Consider the following 21816-nt stretch of genomic DNA (forward strand, 5'->3'; position numbering starts at 1 on the left):
TAGACCGTGGGATACTTCACCACATGTGGCTATTGCGGTAGAGACTAAAACTTTGTTTCAAAGGGAATGGAATAAATATTTATAAAGGAGGAATATGAGAAGATCTTTGAGGAGAAATGGGGTTACAGGAGAGAGCACCAGCACCAAGGACTCAGTTTGGGTTCCGTCAGGACCACTCGGCTCCAGACCTCATTACAGCCTTGGTCCAAACATGGACAAAAGAGCTGAATTCCAGAGATGAGGTGAGAGTGACTGCCTTTGACATCAAGGCAGCATTTGACAGAGTGTGGCACCAAGGAGCCCTAGTAAAATTGAAGTCAATGGGAATCAGGGGGAAAACTCTCCAGTGGCTGCAGTCATAACTTGCACAAAGGAAGAAGGTATTGGTTGTTGGAGGCCAATCATCTCAGCCCCAGGACATTGCTGCAGGAGTTCCTCAGGGCAGCGTCCTAGGCCCAAACATCTTCAGCTGCTTCATCAATGACCTTCCCTCCATCATAAATTCAGAAATGGGGATGTTCGCTGATGATTGCATAGTGTTCAGTTCCATTCACAACCCCTCAGATAATGAAGCAGTCCGTGCCCACATGCAGCAAGACCTGGACAACATCCAGGCTTGGGCTGATAAGTGGCATGCAACATACGCGCCAGAAAAGTGCCAGGCAATGACCATCACCAACAAGTCATGATGTGGAGATGCCGGTGATGGACTGGGGTTGACAATTGTAAACAATTTTACAACACCAAGTTATAGTCCAGCAATTTTATTTTAAATTCACAAGCTTTCGGAGACTTCCTCCTTCCTCAGGTAAATGTTTTTGTAAAACATTTACCTGAGGAAGGAGGAAGTCTCCGAAAGCTTGTGAATTTAAAATAAAATTGCTGGACTATAACTTGGTGTTGTAAAATTGTTTACAATCATCACCAACAAGAGAGAACTTAACCAGCTCCCCTTAACATTCAACGGCGTTACCATCGCTGAATCCCCCACCATCAACATCCTGGGGGTCACCATTGATCAGAAACATAACTGGACCAGCCACATAAATACTATGGCTACAAGAGCAGGTCAGAGGCTGGGTATTCTGTGGCAAGTGACTCACCTCCTGACTCCCCAAAGCCTTTCTACCATCTACACGGCATAAATCAGGAGTATGATGGAATACTCCCCACTTGCCTGGATGAGTGCAGCTCCAACAACACTCAAGAAGCTCATCACCATCCAGGACAAAGCAGCCCACTTGATTGGCACCCCATCCACCACTCTAAACATTCACTCCCTTCAACACTGGCGCACCGTGGCTGCAGTGTGCACCATCCACAGGATGCCACTGCAGCAACTCACCAAGGCTTCTTCGACAACACCTCCCAAACTCGCGACCTCTACCACCTAGAAGGACAAGGGCAACAGCCACATGGGAACAGCACCACCCGCATGTTCCCCTCCAAGTCACACACCATCCCAACTTGCAAATATATCGCTGTTCCTTCATCGTCACTGGGTCAAAATCCTGGAACTTGCTACTTAACAGCACTGTGGGAGAACCTTCACCACAGGGACTGCAGCGGCTCACCACCACCTTCTCAAAGGCAATTAGGGATGGGCAATAAATGCTGGCCTTGCCAGCGACGCCCACATCCCTTGAACAAATGAAAAAAAAGATGAAAATGTTTAAAATATTGGAGCTAATGTTGAGCAAGGTAGCTTTGGCTGTGTGTACGCGTGTGTGCGTGCATCATATCAGGCATATGTATAGGTGGGATTATATAACATACAAGCCTCTTACTACATTCATGATACGCAAGTCTAGACACATTATTAAAGTTCTTACCTGTGTTAAATACAGCAGCAAAGACCCAGCATTGTCCATAACAAACTGGCAATTTAGTCTCGAAATACTGTAACAAGATTTCTACACTGCTATTCCAGGCTGTGGGGGCCACTCCATCTTTGTAATTGCCATTCCAACTTCCAACAAGAACACCACCATCATCCTTAGAATTAATCTGGGCAAAGAGAATATTAATTTTTTCATATCCGGTACTTTACTCAAATCACGGGTATTATTCAGAAACGGGAACAAACTATTAAGTTTCAAGCAGCTTGGTTGGAATCCTGTTCTATTAATACTTTACATATTGAAGTCTATTTATCCAATTTATTAAAACACAATTTAATGAAGTATTATAATATTTCAATGTTACAAATTCTAAGGTTAACAAACACATTTAGCAATGCATAGAAATACGTTTGATTAATGGCTATTTTAATTTTGAAAGATTTTCTTTTATTTGGATTAACTTTAAGTGATTTCTGTGAGGTGTAATGTTTTGTTGTAATCTCATTACTGAAGCTACAAAACTGAAGATAATTGCAGCAGAGTTTAAATACATACCATCTATTAAAAAGTGATTTAACAAGCTAAGGGGCCATAATTTGCTGTAGCAGAGCATCTAATGGCAACTGCTCTTAGTTAGACTTGTCCATGCACATTTAGGTTTTTACATTTTTTGTGTGGCAAGTTGCTGAAAGTGCGAGCTGATAATGGGGCAGCGAGGGAAACAGGGCATCTGGGACCTGAGTGAACAGGGCAACCAACTGTATATCGCCTTAACTAATCAGATTGAAGGATGGAGAAATAAACAGTGCAAGGACTGAGAAGGAAGCGTAAATTAGAGTGGGTGAATTCAATGTCAAATCAGGTACAGAAAGAGAAATAAAGAGAAGGACAGAAAGATTGGATAAGAGAGAAAAAAGAGACAGGAAGGAAAACTAAAAAAAAATTTAAGTTAAAAATTTTACATTTTTAAAATCTCCAACAACAATTAAAACCTGAAGGAATGAGACGCCACACTTGTAATAGTTAATTTTCAGTATCAGAGAGGTTGATTGGCAGAAATTAACATATATCATCATTAAACGGGTTCTTATTGAAATGACTTGACTTAACTTTCTGTGGCAAGTTTAGTTTGTATCTACCGCACAAATAAAACAACTTCAGAGTGCACTTAAATGGTGAGATGCCGTTTTCGTGAAGCTAATGGTCGAGCGGCGTAACTCTGACAGCAACTTTTGGATATTCGAGTTTAACCGCGCATCTGCTCCTCGCCTGAAGCTGCTGTACCATTTGCTCATAAATAATGGTGAGCGCCATTAGTCTCACTGTTATTTTGACAGCAAAATCTGGCCCAAGATGTTAACAATTACACATATTAAATTCTATCAACTGAAGGATTTCTTAGTAAAATCAGAATACACCAAAGCTGAAATCCTAAGTATATGCCTTACATCTCATCAGTAAAATGTATTTTGCTTTCTTCATTTCAAACCCCTCAACTTCACTGCTCATAAATATGAGTTAAAAACTGAAGAGAATAAGAGGATTATTGAAGATATCCATGTTAGTTGAAGTTTGGAAAGTATGGGGCCAAATTTCCTGTGGTCCCACTCGTGAGGTAGACTTCTTCCCACGCATTGTTTGCACCCCTGGCTGCTGTCTACATCCTGGGGTCGGGGCATTTACTTAATAAAGGGTGGGTGCTGGCACCATTTATGGCATTGATGAGACAGCTGCCTCACGTGAGGCAGAGAATTCGTTACCACAGCATAAATGGGCCCACCGTCCTCTGGGAGTTTAAAAAGTAAAAAAAATGGGGTTAGTATCCATTAAACAATAGATTGCTCTGCAGTTAATTCCACTGCTAAAACCCACTTTTTACATTTTAAATCCCCCCCTGCCACCCAAGGGCCTTACCAACACATTCACTAAGGGTCCTTGTCCAAGTAGCCATTCTTCTTGTGTCTGTCTATACAGTGAATGTTGGCAAGTTATTCAACTGTGGAGGGCATCACAGCCAAACCCATTCTTGTCATAGCCCTAAGTCTGCACCTGCATACTTTCTGGCAGGCATCCCTGAATAGAAAGTTAGTTACAAAATCACCAAACAATTTTCTGAACAGTAATTTGGTGGTACAGAGTCTGGGCTTTTAGAAGCCAAGCCTTTTAATAGTCGCTACACAAAGAAAAATGTAAAACCTTTAGACACTCCAAGCACCAATATTCCCCTCAAATGGGCAACTGAGCAAGTTCACAGTCTGTGTGTTTGTAATTCTTATTAAATAGTTTTCCTGTTGTGCAGAGATTGTGTTACTAATTGCATTTTGTGAGTTGTGTGTTAATCCCCTGTTTGGCAAACAGACCTGCTTGATCATTCTCAGGGGACATTCGATTGAAGTTTAAGCTGTTAACAAAGTTCAGAACCCTCAATGAAATTAAATATAAGCAGGGATTCCTAACTAACTAGGTATTCGAATTTTCTTAAAGTTAATGAAGTTCATGATAGCAGACCCAAGTATCCTGAAGTAAGCAGACTTCAAAAAGATGGATTAGAACATAGGAACTGCTAGATGAGAAAAGATCAAGGTCCATCTAGTTCGCCTTCTACCATCCTGGTAGTCACATGATACAATGATAATAGAGTTGTTGACTAATCAGAGCAATCAATCTCTATCAATTAGTCTACAACAAACCCAGAAATAACAGGAGGAAAACCCCAGTGGTAGAGAACTTTGGTCCAAAGTCACCTTTTCCTCCCTACACTTACCACATTATGACTCAAATTACTCCTATACTGTATCCCAAAATGTTATTTTCTGAAAGAAATCTGTTTAATTTCTATTGGAATGAATCAATACTAACTGCTTCTACTGTCTCCTTAGGCAGCTTGTTCCATAGATTGACCACTCACTCACTGAAATATTGTTTCTGCAGATTAGTTTTGAATCTACCTCCCTTCAAGCACAGGTTCTAATATTCTGGACAAGATGAAATAGCTTGCCATGGTCTACGTTATCTGGTCCCTTTAAAATCCGAAAAACAGCAATCATATCACCTGTCAACCTTCTGTTTTCCAGTGAGAACATGCCCAGTTTACATAATCGCTCCATCCCCTCAATCATTCTGGTTCTCTCTTCTGTATCTTTTCAATAGCTGCAATATTATTTTTGTATTGCGACGACCAGAATTGTACACAATAGTCTAAGTGCGGTCACACCAATGATTTATAAAGCGGCAGGGCTACCTCACTATTCTGGCTCAATATTGATCTTTTAATACATCCCAACCTGATTTGCTTTACTCATTGCCACCGAGCATTGTTGCAATAGTTTCAATTTATTGTCAATCAGGGCCCCAGATGTCTTTCATTTTCCATGCACATTATTTTCTTTCTATTTAAGTAATAGTCTCTTCCTGGATTTTTTTGTCCTTACGTGAAGCACTTTGCATTTCTCTACATTAACTTTGATCTGCCACCTGTCTGCCCAATTCCCAAGTATATTCAAATCCTCCTGCAGCTTATCTTGTTCAGCTTTGGAGTCCACCACCTACCTAGAAGAAGAATGGCTTTTAAATCATGGAGAGTTCTCAGTGTAGACAGAAATTCTTTTATTCTATGCAAAATTTGGACCAGTCATCAATAACATCTACAGAACAGTTAGACATCAAATTAGCCAGGTTCAGGAAACAGACTGGCATTACGAATGATTCAACCGTAAAGGAATCTTCAATCAAACAGCCTATGCGACAAATTAAATTACTTTCCTCATCAATTGAGGGGTTGACTTAAAACGCTCAGGATAAAATTAAGTGCAACTAGGGAGTTACTACAGCTGATGAGGTCCAAGACAGCAGCTTGAAAATCCCCAAATAACAACAGCTATATCTGCACTGTAGATGTTATTAATGACTAGTCCAAATTTCACTTCATGGCACATGGTATGAAGGAGCTTCTTTCTACACTGAATACTTTCCCTAGGAGAAAAACTTTGAAACCATGTACATGTATTTGTTAAAAGAGAATTTCTTAATGCATTGAATATTAGCTTTGTCTTGAGAATCCTAGGTTAAGGGTCAGAGTGTAGGACACCGTTAAGGTTGAAGAGATCAGCAGGGAAGGTAAATCAAGTGGTTATATAACACTGAGAGAAGCTGGATTTCATTCATTTGTCCAGCAATTTCACTGAAACATGTCAGATGCTGAGAATGGCTCAGCCAGTGAGCTGAATCACCCTGGAAGAGTTTTCACATAGCACTGAAGCTAGGGATAAAGCAGAAACACATTAAAACTTTTAACTGTAAAGTGCAGCAATCCTATCTACTGACTACACAACAACTTGACAGACCCAATAAACTATAAACTGGCAATAGTGGATTGCCTGTGCTTGTTTTTATATCAATAGCTACTTCAATTTAACAAGATCATAAAATGTATCAACTCCCTCTCACTACATTCTTTTAGGTAATTGTGAGAATTTATTATGTCACGTTTAGTATGTTTATAGTGCACTAGTACCTGAGTATATTAGTTTGTGTATTATTTAATTTCTTATGAATAGAATCTTCAGCCCAGCCCAAATTTTCTCCCTTTCTCATTCGATTCTTCTTAGATTTCATTTTTTATCCAAATTAATTTATTACTGGTATAAAATGCTATTGCTGAAACATTAGAAAGAAATCAATGCATTTTCTTCATCAACTTTCTCTTGGTGTAGATACCGACTGCAAGTTTTAAAAAAATATTTCAAAGCATTTAAAATTTCCTTACTGTTGGAGTAAAAATATCTCACAGAAAAGCCTCAAGGGCAATAACTTAAAGTTTTCCAGTGAGTGAAGCATTTACTTCAACTTTTTAAAATAAAGAACATTTTTGATCAAATATCTCTCTCAGCCATCTTTTACTCTCTCTCCAAATAATAACCTTCTCTCTAACATGACATATTTTCTCCTCTTCCCCATATTTTTTCTTTTCCACTGATCTTGCCCAGTATTTACTTTCTCTGTTTTATCCCTGAAAGATCAGTCTGTTTCCTATTTCAAAGTGCAGTGCTAGTTCCTGATGATGAATTGCGTATTTGGATTCACTGAAAAAAGCTGCTTGCAATGACACCTGTGGAAAGTGGTCTTATTTAGAAGTCCTCATACATTTTTGAGATGGCACTGAGGATGCTATACTACTCTTTTGACAAATAGAAGGAGATGAGACCACACCCAAGTGCGTAACTCTCTGTCTCCTCCATAGATGCAAATTACCTTTATTCATCTTCTTTCTCCCAAGCAATCTTTATCACGTCAAAATTGAAACAAAACTGGGAAGACGTGTGTGGCATTACAGACTTTCTGACATGATTGGCTTGCGTGAAATGTTTCAATCACACATCAGAAGGTCTGTGCCATCAAAAAGAAAGATACTGAAACAGTTTACAAAAATTAAGGCTGCAAAAATGCAATGGTGGATTGGAGGGAGCACAGACACACAGTAGGTCAGAGTCAAAAGAAAGGAGGGTGCAAGCTGATACATAAGGTTGGAGGAGGCTGCAGAAGTGTGGTGGGATGCGGCCATGGTGGAATTTGTAAATGAGGACAAGGTTTTCGAAATCATTGCTCTAAGAGGTCAGTAAGAAAAGTGGCAAGAGGTGAACAGGAATTGTGACAGAGCAGGTGACTTCCTGCCATACCCTAGAGAGCTTTCTGTAATTTATTTTTCACTCTTTTTCCTTCACCGAGTCTCATTGAACCACACAGCTTCCTCAGCTGAGAGGATGGACTGGATTCTCCCAGGCCTCCACCCATCCGACTCGATAGTTAGCCACCATGATGTGTGCAAGAGCTGTCAAGGGCAACTGGACAACCAATTTGGCTGCCTTGAGTGGGGAGAAAAGATATTTGCATTAAAAGAAAACTGTTGAAAATCTGAGGAAAAATATGAACATTTCTTTTCCAGGTGAAAGCCAGAGGGATAATTCAAAAGCCGTGAATTTCCTCAGAGTTGATTCCACTCTGTTGCTGTAACTTAACTGAAAGTGCAGCTGAAACTCAGTTTACACACATAAACTGGGGATTCCGCCAGACCTTCAGTTAAGTTACGGCAGTGGAGAGGCAGCAGCTCCGAGGAAATTCCTAGCCAATGTTAAAAAAACTGCAGCAAATCACTTTACCGATTGATTATATAGTTTGACTAGCATTGTTTGCTCTTTCTCTATTTAAAGCGTTAATTTAATTGTCACTTGAGTCTTATTTTTTGATGGTACACAGGCGATGAAATGTGCAAATGCCAGAACTACGCACAGAGCATCTCCATGTACAGCTGAAAGGCGTGCGTTGAGCTAAATCTAATGAAAGCCTCAAAAGTCACATAAATTAGCAGGATTATTACGTTTCAGGTGGAAATCAGTAACAGCTCATCAGGGAATATTTTAAGATCTGAGAATTTATCAGAGAACATCAGTAAAATCTGAAAATGAAAAAACCTTAATCGTAATATTTATCCCTCAACCAACCAGATTATCTGGTCAGCTATTTCATTGCTGCTTTTGGGTCCTGGTTGTGCACAAATTGGCTGCTGTGTTTCACTACATTAGAGCAGTGACTCCAGGCAGAACTTTCAACTTTCGCAGGGGCTTAAAACGGAATGGAAAGGAAAATCAGGCGAATGTGGCCGATCCGCCACCACCGTTTTACACCCCCGCCGAAATTGAAAGTTCTGCCTTACAATTCAAAATACTTCATTGCCTGTAAAGCGCTTTGGGCTGTGCTAAGGACATGAAAAATGCTCCAAAAATGCATGTTCTGTCTTCCTTTAATATGGTCAGATTTCCATCTTATTCTGCATTCAGTGCTATGTGGAAATTCTTGTGAGCTATCTATAATATTGAGTTAAGGAAACAAAGAAATTGCATTCATAAGGCACCTTTAAAGGCCACGGAACATCCCAAAGTGCTTCACAGCCAATGACGTTCTTTTTAAGTGTAGCCACTGTTGTAATGTAGGGAAACGTGGCAGCCAATTTATGTACAGCAAGGTCCCACAAACAGCAATGTGATAAATGGCCAGCTAATCTGTTTTTTGGGTTGAGGGATAAATATTGGCCAGGATGCTGGGAGAACTCCCTGCTCTTCTTCGATTCATGCCTTGGGATCTTTTGCATCGACCTGAGAGGGCAGACTGTCCTCGGTTTAACGTTTCATCTGAAAGACCGCACTTCCGACAATACAGCATACCCTCAGTACGGCACTGAAGACCTGTTTCTACATACTCTTAAAATTAATCCACGATATTATTACAATGATATTGCATTTTTATCAACTTACCATTGCCGATGCAACTCGGCAGATTTTGATTGGGCACCCTCTTGTATGCAAAGGCATCCGTGCTCTGTCCAGTATATAGATACATGAGTCCAATACATGCCTTTCAAACTAGATGGAATTAAGGGGACAAAAAGAAATAATATTTGACAACAGACGATTATAAAATGAAGATGCAATCATTTTATATCAGTATAATATTAATATATAGATACTTCTTAAGTTAACCACTGATAATCAATCTCATTGTTTTACAAGGCTAATGTGTCTGTAGTTTTCTGTATCTGTTTTGTCACCTTTTTTAAGAATGGGCACCATATTAGCCTGTTTCTAATATCCTGGTGCCTCACAAGTGTTCCATGACTCCCTTATAATGACCCTCAATACTTCATAAATTCCCTCCCCTGTCTCTCTTCTCTCTTGGTACTCTAGGATAAATATCATCTGATCCTAGAGATTTAGTTTTGAGCCCTTTTAGCCTGTGTGGGGCTGTCCTTCCTGTACTTATTAGTAATAATTCTCATATTGTTGTAAGTGTGAAGCTATCCCTCATATGTAAATGGTTTGATGCCACAATCTGTAATATGAAATCATCTGATATAATCCATGTGTTATTATTATCATGTGGTATATTTGTTAGCATTTACTATCAGGATACAGAAGTATAGCAATTCTGTTACTGCACAATAATCCAATGGTCTGGACTAATAATCCAGAGATTGTGAGTTCAAATCCAACCAGTTTGAGAAATTTAATTCAGTTTTTGAAACTTCTGGATATCAAAAGCTGGTATCAATAATAGTGGCCGTGAAGCTGTTGAATTGTTGTAAAAACCCAACAGTCCCTTTAGGGAAGGAAACCTGCTCTCCTTACCCAGTTTGACCTGGGTAAGGATGGCAGGTTTCCCACACCATCAATGTGGTTGACTCTTAACGGGCCTCTAAATTGGCCTAGCAAGCCACTCAGTTGTATCAAACACCTTCTCAGGGCAACTTGGGATGGGCAATGAATGCCTGTAACACCCACATCCCAAAAATTAATTAAAGATGAATTTTTAAAAAATCTATCAATGACATGATCTTTGCCCCATTCCTAAGATTTGACTGACTGTTGGCTACACTGTAGAGCGTGGATGTTTATTAAAAGATAGCTGAGGTTCAGATACACAACAGAGGCAAACTATCCAAAAGATATGTAAAGACAATACCTGACCAAAAATCCAAGATCTGGAAGTTACTTCTGAAAACTTTCCATAGTAAATGCAGCCAAGATCGTCTAAGACGTACTCGTCATTTTCTGCTGCGTTGTCCAGATACACAGCATCCTCTGAATCATTCCAGCAGATCCATTCACAAGTTTAAAACAAAACAGATAGAATTTGGAAGTAAGTTTAGGTTTTGTGTGTTATACGGTTTCAGATGCACAATTGAGGAATATCTTTCTTTAGAACCTGCATACGAATAACATTCCAAACTGGAAAACTCTGAAACCTTTTAAATATCAAAAATATATACAACTTCTGCTATAGAATAGCCAAAAGTATAGAGTATAGTTAGGAATGAATATTAGACTGTAATTTACTCCAGGTTTTCAGATGACATCACCCATTAGAGCAAAGTTTCATAGTGTATAGATAACAACTGAACCCGAGGTTAAACTGCAGCTTTACACTCACTCACTAATATACAATATATGGGTCATTTTCTGACCTCTCGCTCCTACAGCAAACCCCAACAATTGATAGTGCATGTCAGAAATTTGGGTGCACACTGCAAATGAGTTTCCAACTATTTAAATTAATGATCAGAAAATCATGTGCAGCATTCTCCCAAATTTCTGCTATGTGCTTTCAGCAGGCAAGGCTCACTGCCAAGAGTGGAAATTTACTCCTTAGATTCTCAATTAAAATTAAAAATTGTTAATGCCAGTTATTAGAAGGACTGAAAAAATAGACTGAAGGCTATGAGGATACCATAATGTCACCTCCGCAGAATGATATTGCCACGCGATTGACTGGAGGACGTGGTAAGGGAACTGATTACTTTGCAGCTTTAAAACAAAACTATAAGATTTAAAGGGCTTAGAATATTTTATAAAACAATCCATTAAAAACGTTTTTCCATCATTCGCCATTAACTTGATGATTTCTCAATGAGACATGCAGTATATTAAATATAATATAATACCTTCACACCAAGGGTTGAAGAGAATATAGATGTCCGTAGTTGGATCTCTAGCTGTTCTGCGGATTCCATACGGGGTCATTATAGCTACATACATTCTGAATCGTCCCACAATACAATCTGGAGGGGACATGACTGAGAGACTGAGTGTGTTGTTCGAAATGGTCTTTACTTTGGCTCCCCATTTTCTTCTTTCCAACTCTTCTTGTATGTAAATTGGAATGTAAGTTCCTTTGGTGATATCTGGGTATCGACCTACAACAAAATACTACATGCAGTAAGTCTCTATTCAAAATCATTGGTTGACTTCTTTATGTTTAATCTGGTCATATCTATTATATATTAAAAATCAGGCGTGCATTTGTAGAGCAAAAAAATTTAAATCGAAAATGGGAAAATGTTCATCGAGCAAAGAAATGATGATTGACTCAAATTTTCCAGGAATGTATCAAAAACACTTCGGAACTGAATGCACTATCTCTGAGCACATCTCGCATAAATTTCTTTCCAAATCCTTTCCATGATCATGTTTGCTGTCACACATTTTTAACATAATAAACAGATTAAAAGTTAAATAAATCTAAAGGCATTGCTAAATTTACCCATACCGTTAGCTCACGCTGCACATCCCATCCCACAACCTAGGTCCATGTTTTCTCACACTTCAACCCACCCAAATATTCTTCCACCCCAGACTCCTTACTGACTACTACATCTGCTCAACTGCAAAAGTGTAACTTCCGATGCACCACGTGACCAGGAGATCCGCTGGTATGGGTACATTTTATTTTTTTTGCTCAGAGTTGCGTTATTTTTAACAGTCAGAATGATGGATGCTCCCAATTTTACTTTGGCCAGTTTTATTCAACACAACTTCAACAACAAGAACAGCACAAAATCACAGCCAATCAAGCCTTTTTTAAAATTTGTTCTCAGAATGTGGGAAACACTGACTAGCCAGTATTGACTGCCTATCCCTAGCTGCCCTGAAGACATTAAGACTGTGGGACTGGAGTCACATGTAAGCCAGGCTGGGTAGAGGTGGCAGATTCTCTCCCCGAAGCACATTAGCGAACTAGTTGGGTATTAACAACAATCCACCAGCTCTCATGGCCATTTTCTAGCAAAAAATGACCATGAAAGCTGACAGATCATTATAAAAAACCCAACTCCCCGATAATAAAGCTAACTTTGCATTTTGCTCACAGCTAAATTCTTATAAAACTAGGATAAATTGTGAATAATTTTATTCATACAGCTGTGGAATGTGCAAAGCTTAATCCAAGATTTTGCAAATCCTATTTTACAAATCAGAACACAGCAATCCTGTGTGCATGACCACCACTGTAATCCTGTTAGGTAGCATGACCAACACAATAGTCCTGTTAGGTAGCTTGACCAAAGTTGGCCCTGATCTTAGCCAACCTCACTCCTACTTGCAGCCCTGACTGAACCAAACCTCTGAACCCATCTACAAGGCACAAGTCAGGAGTGTGATGGAATACTCTCCACTTGTCTGGATGAGTGCAGCTCCAACAACACTCAAGAAGCTCGACACCATCCAGGACAAAGCAGCCCGCTTGACTGGCACCCCATCCAGCACCCTAAACATTCACTCCCTTCACCACCGGCGCACTGTGGCTGCAGTGTGTACCATTCACAAAATGCACTGCAGCAACTCGCCAACGCTTCTTCGACAGTACCTCTCTAACCCGCGACCTCTACCACCTAGAAGGACAAGAGCAGCTGGCACATGGGAACAACACCACCTGCACGTTCCCCTCCAAGTCACACACCATCCCGACTTGGAACTATATCGTCGTTCCTTCATCGTCGCTGGGTCAAAATCCTGGAACTCCCTTCCTCACAGCACTGTGGGAGAACCTTCACCACACGGACTGCAACGGTTCAGGAAGGCGGCTCACCACCACCTTCTCAAAGGCAATTAGGGATGGGCAATAAATGCTGGCCTCGCCAGCGATGCCCACATCCCACGAAAGAATAAAAAAAAACATTTTTGACCCCACCTGGGTGGCAGCCCTGATCTGACCTGACTTCCACTGGCAGCTCAGAAACTTGAACGACAAGTTATCCACTCTTAAAATGGAGCGGATGGGCATATAGGGGATAAGTTCTATGAGTTAGTGCTGCTGGCGCAGAATCTCACTCAATGGAAGCGCAGAGCAGATAATCAAGGGCAGATGTCAGCATGCCTGATTCACAGCCCTCCCAATTTTCCAGCCATCAGTTCAGTTTAGCATCTCATCTGTAAAACAGCACCTTCAACAATGCGACACTCTACTGAAGTATCAGCCTAGATTATGTGCTCAAGTCCTGGAGTGGGGTTGAACCCACAACCTTCTAACTCAGAAACAGTCATTTGGTCCATTTACACCTGCTCACTGGTTTACTCACATCTGTTTGTTCATTCCACTTTACACCCAGAGGAACATATGCCTCATACAGTCAAAAGCAAAAATTAAATATCACTGGTTGGACATCATAGTAATCCATGCCCCAATGGAACATCAGTTTTGCCATAACTTTCTTATGTCCCCAAACATCTGAGTCACAAGCCCAAGAGAAAAAATTGGCAAATGACCGCTTGATTGATGTGTCTTGCATTTCAGCCATAAATATGCCCTCTTCCAATATCTACTAAGAAGCCTTTGTAGGCTAACTCGCCTACCCATATTCACAGCCATCCCTTCGACCTTGACATCTTACATGGCCTCTCTACTCCCAACGTGTCAATCACAGATAAGACCATCTCTGATCTCTTCCTTGTATCCCTCTCCATCCACATCCCACTTCCCCCTCCCAACCCCACTTCCTTCTGTTTCCGTCCTGGAAAAAGCTCTCCCCCAAGTCACTTACAAAAGCACTTTCAAATTCCCAACTGTCTAGCCTTTGGCCCTCCATTCACCACGACATTTCTGCAGCTCAATCTGCTCAATCAAACACTCACCTCCAGCCTAGATACCCTTGTCCCCATTAAAACCATTACTCTCTCTCATCCGGGTCGTTCCGCCTGGTATGTCCAAGGGACGCAGACTTGAACATTTATGGTGGACAACTGGTTTAGCCATTCTGGCTGGACCACATAAAGCATTATCGGATCCAGCTCTCCTCTGCCAAAACTGCTCACTGTTCCAGGATCATCCTGGAATGCAAAGATAACCCCCTCTTCTCCACTACAAATCATCTTCTTAAACCCTTCTCCTCTGCCTCCTCCACCCTCACCTCCAACAACAAATGCAAGGAGTTCATGGACTTCTTTGTCACTAAAATTGAGATCATCCGTTCAGCTGCCTCTGCCACTTCCCTCCCTTTCCCGAGCCCACAAAGCCAAACTTCTCCTAAGGTTCCCCCCTGGGCTAGTCCTGAACTCGCATCTTTCTCTAGTTTCTCTCCTATCTCCTCTCATGCTCTCTCCGAGCTCATCTTGTCCATGAGAACCACTTCCCGCTCCCTTGACACTATTCCCACCAAACTGCTGACCACCCAACTTCCCTTCCTGGCCCCCATGTTAGTTGATATTGTTAATGGTTCCCTCTCCTCAGATACTGTGCCCCTCCCCTTCGAATCTGCCGTCATCACCCCCCTCCTCAAAAACACAACCTTTGCTTTTTTCTTGCAAACTACCGCCCCATCTCCAACCTCTTATTCCTCTCTAAAGTCCTTGAATGTGTTGTCACCTCCCAGATCTGTGCCCATCTTCCCTGCAATTCTATGTTTGAACTCCTCCAATCAGATTTCCGCCCCTGCCACAGCATTGAAACGGCTCTTATCAAAGTCACAAATGACATCCTATCCCTCCTCATCCTTCTCGACCTGTCTGCAGCCTTTGACACGGTTGACCACATCATCCTCCTCCAGTGCCTCTCCTCCATTGTCCAGTTGAATGGGACTGCACTCGCCTGGTTCCATTCCAATCTATCCAGTTGTAGCCAGAGAATCACCTGCAATGGCTTCTCTTCCCGCTCCTGCACCGTTACCTCTGGAGTCCCCCAAGGATCTATCCTTGGCCCCCTCCTATTTCTTATTTACATGCTGTCCCTCTAAAACATCATCTGAAAACACGTCAGGTTCCATATGTACGCTGACGACACCCAGCTCTATCTCACCACCACCTCCCTTGACCCCTCCAATGTCTCTGATTTGTCATGTTACTTGTCCGACATCCAGTATTGGATGAGCAGAAATTTCCTCCAATTAAATATTGGAAAGACAGAAGCCGTTGTCTTCGGTCCCTGCCACAAACTCCATTCCCTAGCCATCGACTCCATCCCTCTCCCTGGCCACTGTCTGAGGTTGAACCAGACCGTTCACAACCTTGGTATCCTATTTGACCCTGGAATGAGCTTTCGACCCCATACCCTCTCCATCACCAAGACCGCCTACTTGCACCTCCGTAACATTGCCCATCTCTGCCCCTGCCTCAGGTCATCTGCTGCTGAAACCCTCATCCATGCCTTTGTACTCTAGACTGGACTATTCCAATGCTCTCCTGGCCGGTCTCCCATCTTCCACCCTCCATAAACTTAAGCTCATCCAAAACTTTGTTGCCTGAATTCTAATTCGCACTGAGTCTCTTTCACTCATCACCCCTGTGCTCACTGACCTACATTGGCTCCCGATCCAGCTTCAATTTTAAAATTCTCATCCTTGTTGAATCGTTCCATGGCCTCGCCCCTCCCTATATCTGTAACCTCCTCCAGCCCTACAACCTTTCAAGATCTCTGCGCTGCTCCAATTCTGGCCTTCCCTGAAATTCCCTCCCTAAACCTCTCCGCCTCTCTATCTCTCTCTCCTCCTTTAAGACCCTCCTTAAAACCGACTTCCTTGTCCAAGCTTTTGGTCACCTATCCTATTATCTCTTTATGTGGCTCACTGTCAAATTTAGTTTGGCAACACTCCTACATTAAAGGTGCTATATAAATGCAAGTAGTAGTAGTAGTAGTAGTTGTTGTTGTAGGGCCAACTTTCGTATTTAGCTTCAATCTATAAGCAGGATCTGGCCAGCTATTACTTCTGTTTACAATGTGTGTGATCTTGTACAGATATATACATACACACCAGAAGATGTAGATGGTGAGCTTGAGGAAGTAGCACTAGGTGAGTCACAGTAATCAGGTGAAGGTTAGCACACTTTTTTCCTCTGTTGCAGCATCTAGGCATCCTAACTTCACAAAGCAACATCATCTTCATGAGTTACTCATGTCCGTGCAAAATACCCTGCAAGGTCTGGCGAGGGGTATGAAGGAATCCATTATCTAGATCTGTGCACTACTGGAGGAACGGTTGTCTGCGCTGCAATCTATCATGTGGCAACTCCTGTGGCATCTGCAGCAGAGCCCTCAGTGGTGCAGGGCCTAAGCACAATGGGAATATCTCATGTATTCTCAGATTGTTGCTATAGAGGCTTTGGGCTTAAATCTAACGGAGGATCTCTTGTCCAGCTTCAACATTGCAGGATGATTAAATTGAAAGAACCTTGAGACAGAGATTCACTGGCCTTATTGCTGCCCAGATGCCTGCTCCCATGCAGATGTGCATGGATGTGCTGAGAGAGTGCCTGGAGTAGGCACTGATGAGCTGACAGTCTATTTGGGTAACATCAATACTGGTCCATCCAGCAACCCTATGCAAGTGTCAGTAGATGTGCCGGAAAGTGGACAGGGCCAAACAGCCACAGCACACGGCTGACTCAATTACAGGACCATTACAAGAAATGGCACAACACTATAGGGCCAGCAGAATCCCAACTGACTGAACTGAAAGCCCGCAGTCAGCCAACACGCTTCGCCCTTCCACAAGGAAATCATGTTTTATGAGTAGTAGGTTAGAGATGTCTCACACAATTTTTTTTTTATTCGTTCATGGGATGTGGGCGTCGCTGGCGAGGCCAGAATTTATTGCCAATCCCTAATTGCCCTTGAGAAGGTGGTGGTGAGCCGCCTTCTTGAACCGCTGCAGTCCGTGTGGTGACGGTTCTCCCACAGTGCTGTTAGGAAGGGAGTTCCAGGATTTTGACCCAGCGACAATGAAGGAACGGCGATATATTTCCAAGTCGGGATGGTGTGTGACTTGGAGGGGAACGTGCAGGTGGTGTTGTTCCTGTGTGCCTGCTGCTCTTGTCCTTCTAGGTGGTAGAGGTCGCGGGTTTGGGAGGTGCTGTTGAAGAAGCCTTGGCGAGTTGCTGCAGTGCATCCTGTGGATGGTACACACTGCAGCCACAGTGCGCCGGTGGTGAAGGGAGTGAATGTTTAGGGTGCTGGATGGGGTGCCAATCAAGCGGGCTGCTTTGTCCTAGATGGTGTCAAGCTTCTTGAATGTTGTTGGAGCTGCACTCATCCAGGCAAGTGGAGAGTATTCCATCACACTCCTGACTTGTGTCTTGTAGATGGTGGAAAGGCTTTGGGGAGTCAGGAGGTGAGTCACTCACCGCAGAATACCCAGCCTCTGACCTGCTCTTCTAGCCACAGTATTTATACGGCTGGTCCAGTTAAGTTTCTGGTCAATGGTGACCCCCAGGATATTGATTGTGAGGGATTCGGTGATGGTAATGCTGTTGAATGTCAAGGGGGGGTGGTTAGACTCTCTCTTGTTGGAGATGGTCATTGCCTGGCACTTGTCTGGCACGAATGTTACTTGCCACTTATCAGCCCAAGCCTGGATGTTGTCCAGGTCTTGTTGCGTGCGGGCTCAGACTGCTTCATTATTTGAGGGGTTGCCAGGTAGCTTTGCCTGGGTGGTATAGCAGTGAGCCCAGACAATATGCCTTTGGTTTCACCTGACAGCCTTTCTCTGCTGCTGCTCATCTTCCTCAACTAAATCAAATGCCAAGAGAGCCCAAGTGCAATGAACTTTCAGTCAGCGGAAACTTGGTGAAACAGCAGCTCCTTTCAGAATCCCTACAGGCAAGAACTTGGCTCTTTTGTGATACCCAATTCAAAAGGCCAGTAGGAGCTCATCGTGTGATACATGATGACTCTAATTTGGTGTGCTACCTAATTAATGAGCAATTATGCCAGCAATAACCAGAACAAGGCCAATTCATGCCTTAAGCAGAGTCTTAAGCTCACCGTCCCCAATGCCTCCACAACAATTTCTGAACAGGTGGAAACCAGATGGTAAGAAAGCAGAGTACCACACTCCCCACATTGCTGGACCCACTGCACATTTGTCACTGACATAAACGATTATGCTGATCGCAATATCGAGGCTATAATTTTTAGGTCTGATGAAAAACTAGATCAGAATTGGCACATATTTAAAAACTTGCTAAATAAATTTTTAGGCTCCTAATCATAGATTTCCATTGTGTATTCAAGTGTATTTTCAGCCAGCTAAATGGTAACGTACAGATGGTTTGTGCTATATAAATTATTTTCCTGAAAAAAATCTGTTTACTGCATACCCAAAGCATGAAATCACTAGTTTTGAGTGTACACTGCTTTATAAAGATAGATTTATATGGCATCTGTGTGTAAGACTTACTCTGCAAATTGTTCCATGATGGCAGAAAGGCAAGTATTTTACATAGCCTGACACGCTAAACAGCAAGAAGCCCCGCAGCATTTGTGTGCTCACATTAAACAGGGTCAATTTTCTAAGACATTTGTCCTGGTTGCAATTTCCTCCGGCTACACTCTGTTGTTTAAGGCCTAACATATAAAAATACTTCCACGTTATTGTAGTGTAGTGGTTATGTTACTGGACTAGTAATCCAGGGAATGTGAGTTCAAATCCCAAAATGGTAGTTTGAGAATTTGAATTCAGTTTTAAAAAGTCTGGAAATAAAAAGCTATCGGATTGTCATAAAAACCCTACTGGTTCACTAATGCCTGTCCTTACCTGTGCTGGTCTATATGTGACTCTAGTCTCACACCAACATGGCTGACTGTTAACTGCCCTCTGAAGAGGCCTTGCAAATCACTCATTTGTATCAAACCACTACTAAGAAAAACAAGAATAAAACTGGATGGACCACTCAGCTGAGACCTAAGTATTGAATCAGGACATGACAAAGGCACACACAGCCCAGTCAACCCTCCGAAGTTCTCTTCACTAACATCTAGGGACTGGTGCCAAAGTTGGGAGAGCTGTCCCACAGACTATGGGGAAAGGGCAGGGGAGTGGACTTCAAAGGGCCGGCACAAACACAATGGGCCAAATGGCCTTCTGTCCTGTATGATTCTATGACGAGACAAGCAACAGCCTGACATACGTCATGTCTCATTTTAATTTTAAATTCTCTATTCATCCAAGAAACTCCATGTATAAATTAGGCCATGTAGCGCCCGTTTTGTAGGCGCTACGCAGCCTCCCAAGGACCCAAAATGGCGTCCAAAATGTGCACGCTCGCTTCTAGCGTGACATGCGCCGGTCGCCATCATGGTAAAGGCGTTTGCAAATGCACAGATAACGAACTGTTAGAGTCTATTATAAAGGTGATAACAGGACTCTTAGAAAATATCAACAGGATTAGACAAAGTCAACATGAATTTATGAAAGGGAAATCGTGTTTGACAAACATACTGGAGATTTTTGAGGATGGAACTGGTAGAATAAATAAGGGAGAACCAGTGGATGTGGTGTATGTGGATTTTCAAAAGGCCTTTGATAAAGTCCTACATAAGAGGTTAGTGTGCAAAATTAAAGTACATGGGATTGGGGGTAATATCCTGGCATGGATTGAAAATTGGTTAACAGACAGGAAACAGAGAGTAGGAATAAATGGGTCTTTTTCGGGGTGGCAGGCTGTGACTAGTGGGGTACCGCAGGAATTGGTGTTTGGGCCCTAGCTATTCACAATAAATATCAATGATTTGGATGAGGGAACCAAATGTAATATTTCCAAGTTTGCTGATGACACAAAACTAGGTGGGATCATGAGTTGTGAGGAGGATGCAAAGAGGCTTCAAGGCGATTTAGAAAAGTTGAGTGAGTGGGCAAATACATGGCAGATGCAGTATAATGTGGATAAATGTGAAGTTATCCACTGTGGAAGAAAACACAGAAAGGCAGAGTATTACTTAAATGGTGATAGATTGGGGAATGTTGATGTACAAAGGGACCTGGGTGTCCTTGTACATCAGTCACTGAAAGCAAACATGCAGGTGCAGCAAGCAGTTAGGAAGGCAAATGGTATGTTTGCCTTCGTTGCAAGAGGATTTGAGTACAGGAGCAAGGATGTCTTACTGCAGTTATACAGGGCCTTGGTGAGGCCACACCTAGAGTATTGTGTGCAGTTTTGATCTCACTACCTAAGAAAGGATATACTTGCCATAGAGGGAGTGAAGCGAAGGTTCACCAGACTGATTCCTGGGATGGCAGGACTTTCGTATGAGGAGAGATTGGGTCGACTCGGCCTGTATTCACTAGAGTTTAGAAGAATGAGAGGGGATCTCATTGAAACGTATAAAATTCTGACAGGGCTAGACAGACTGGATGCAGGGAGGATGTTTCCCCTTGCTGGGGGGTCTAGAACAAGGGATCACAATCTCAGGATACGGGGTAGGACATTTAGGACTGGAATGAGGAGAAATTTCTTCACTCAGAGGTTGGTGAACCTGTGGAATTCTCTCCCACAGAAGGCTGTGGAGGCCAGGTCACTGAATATATTTAAGAAGGAGCTAGATAGATTTCTAGACACAAAAGGCATCAAGGGGTATGGGGAGAGAATGGGAATATAGTATTGAGATAGAGGATCAGCCATGATCATATTGAATGGCGGAGCAGCTCGAAGGGCCGAATGGCCTATTCCTGCTCCTATTTTCTATGTTTCTATGAACGCCATCAGCATGCAAAGTAGGGAGAATATGCGTTAAATCAATATGCAACGCTGATTTAAAGGGACAGATACGATTTTAGAATTCAATGCTCCAGCCTTAACCTCGCACAGCTGAACAGGTTGTAAACAGCATGGAGCACCACCCCCCCCCCAGGACTACTTAAAGGGATCATGCAGGATTTACAGGTTAGTTGCTGGATTATTGCTTCTGGCTACTGATGCATTTGTACCTGTTTTTGGAGGTCTCCTATACTTGAATACTGGGACTAGGGGACATAGCCTAAAATTAGAGCAAGGACTTTCAGGAGTGAAATTAGGAAACACTTCTACACACAAAGAGTGGGAGAAGTTTGGAGCTCTCTTCTGCAAACGGCAGTTGATGCCAGCTCAATTGTTAATTTTAAATCTGAGATTGATAGATTGTTGTTAACCAAAGGTATTAAGGGATATGGGGCTAAGGCGGGTATATGGAGTTAGGTCACAGGTCCACCATGATCTCAATGAATGGCGGAACAGGCTCGAGGGGCTAAATGGCCTACCCCTGTTCCTATCTTCCTATGTTCCTATAATAAAGTTTCAATACTCTACAGGGAGTGAGCTGGCTAGCTGACAGGTAACAGCAAGGGCACTGGTGGAGTGGCAGGGGTGGGACAGGAATGCTGTCATCCTGAGAGAGGACAGCGGGTTCA

General features: G+C 42.4%; 1 protein-coding gene across 3 annotated transcripts in view; it reads right to left on the bottom strand.

Moving 5' to 3' along the window:
- The window catches only part of LOC137338109 (coagulation factor XIII A chain-like), a 288396-nt gene that overhangs the window by 43331 nt on the left and 223249 nt on the right, over nt 1–21816 (bottom strand). For all 3 annotated transcript variants that reach the window (XM_068001790.1, XM_068001788.1, XM_068001789.1), the window contains 4 exons: nt 11332–11583; nt 10353–10471; nt 9149–9256; nt 1833–2007 (listed from right to left, as the gene is read on the bottom strand). In XM_068001790.1, the coding sequence (XP_067857891.1) occupies nt 1833–2007; nt 9149–9256; nt 10353–10471; nt 11332–11583 (654 nt within the window). The remainder of the gene's footprint in view (nt 1–1832; nt 2008–9148; nt 9257–10352; nt 10472–11331; nt 11584–21816) is intronic.

Source organism: Heptranchias perlo, chromosome 2 (assembly GCF_035084215.1).
Source record: "Heptranchias perlo isolate sHepPer1 chromosome 2, sHepPer1.hap1, whole genome shotgun sequence".
NCBI lineage: Eukaryota > Metazoa > Chordata > Chondrichthyes > Hexanchiformes > Hexanchidae > Heptranchias > Heptranchias perlo.